The following is a 729-nucleotide window of genomic DNA, read 5'->3' as shown; positions in this document are numbered from 1 at the left end:
CCTTCCGTGCTTGCTGACGTCCGTCCTGTGCGGGGCCGAAAACATGGGCGTGTGCACATGAGCGAAGGAGTGCAGCAGGAAGAACGGTCGGTCGTCCCTCGCGCGCTCAGCCAGGAACGCCAGGGACTCCTTGACCAGCCGCTGCGACAGCCCGTCCAGCTGGATGGGCTGCTCAACCACCTTGTCCTGCCGAAGGATCATGGAGTTGGCCATCCTGTGCATCCACGGCGAGACCTGAAGGGAAGGACAGAGGGCGTTCGCGTGTGTAGTCAGAGGGTTTATACCTGGAAAGCTATAGAGAAGGTTTTGGCATTTCAACGTCTGTGTTTCATATCCTAACTATACTTCCTTCAGGCAATATAGGAAATAAATTGGGCGATCAGCATCCCGTGCAAGGAACTGACTTCCGTGACGTGCACATCAGGGTTGCTTACTTACCCACCAAAGACATTCCTTGTTGAAACCAATGTGAGCGACTTTGAACCAGTAGAGGAAGAAAAAGACATCGGTCAGCAGCAGGAGGAGAATAACAGTTCGAATCCTCCACCCAAGGTATTTTTTCCCCAGCGCAATGCTCGCCATCGCCGCCACAAACGTTCCGAGCAGTCGCTGGAAAAACAGATTGATAAACAAAATTCAAAACGAAATAAAAGGCAAGTGGCATCGAATAGCAACATAGGACCTGCATCCGATTATGAAATAGTGATAGTCTTGAAAATGGAAGATTTA

At 50.8% G+C, this 729-nt stretch overlaps 1 protein-coding gene across 1 annotated transcript in view; it reads right to left on the bottom strand.

The window, feature by feature from the left end:
- Positions 1 to 729, bottom strand: part of LOC119585489 (arylsulfatase F-like) — a gene marked incomplete at its 5' end in the record, with an annotated part of 5,953 nt that overhangs the window by 3,409 nt on the left and 1,815 nt on the right. Inside the window, 2 exon segments of the mRNA XM_037934134.1 lie at positions 5 to 234; positions 439 to 609. Of these exon segments, the coding sequence (XP_037790062.1) occupies positions 5 to 234; positions 439 to 609 (401 nt within the window).

The sequence above is a fragment of the Penaeus monodon genome, chromosome 19 (assembly GCF_015228065.2).
Source record: "Penaeus monodon isolate SGIC_2016 chromosome 19, NSTDA_Pmon_1, whole genome shotgun sequence".
Classification (NCBI taxonomy): domain Eukaryota; kingdom Metazoa; phylum Arthropoda; class Malacostraca; order Decapoda; family Penaeidae; genus Penaeus; species Penaeus monodon.
Note: the sequence above shows the minus strand (reverse complement) of the source record. Positions and strands in the feature narration are given on the sequence as shown.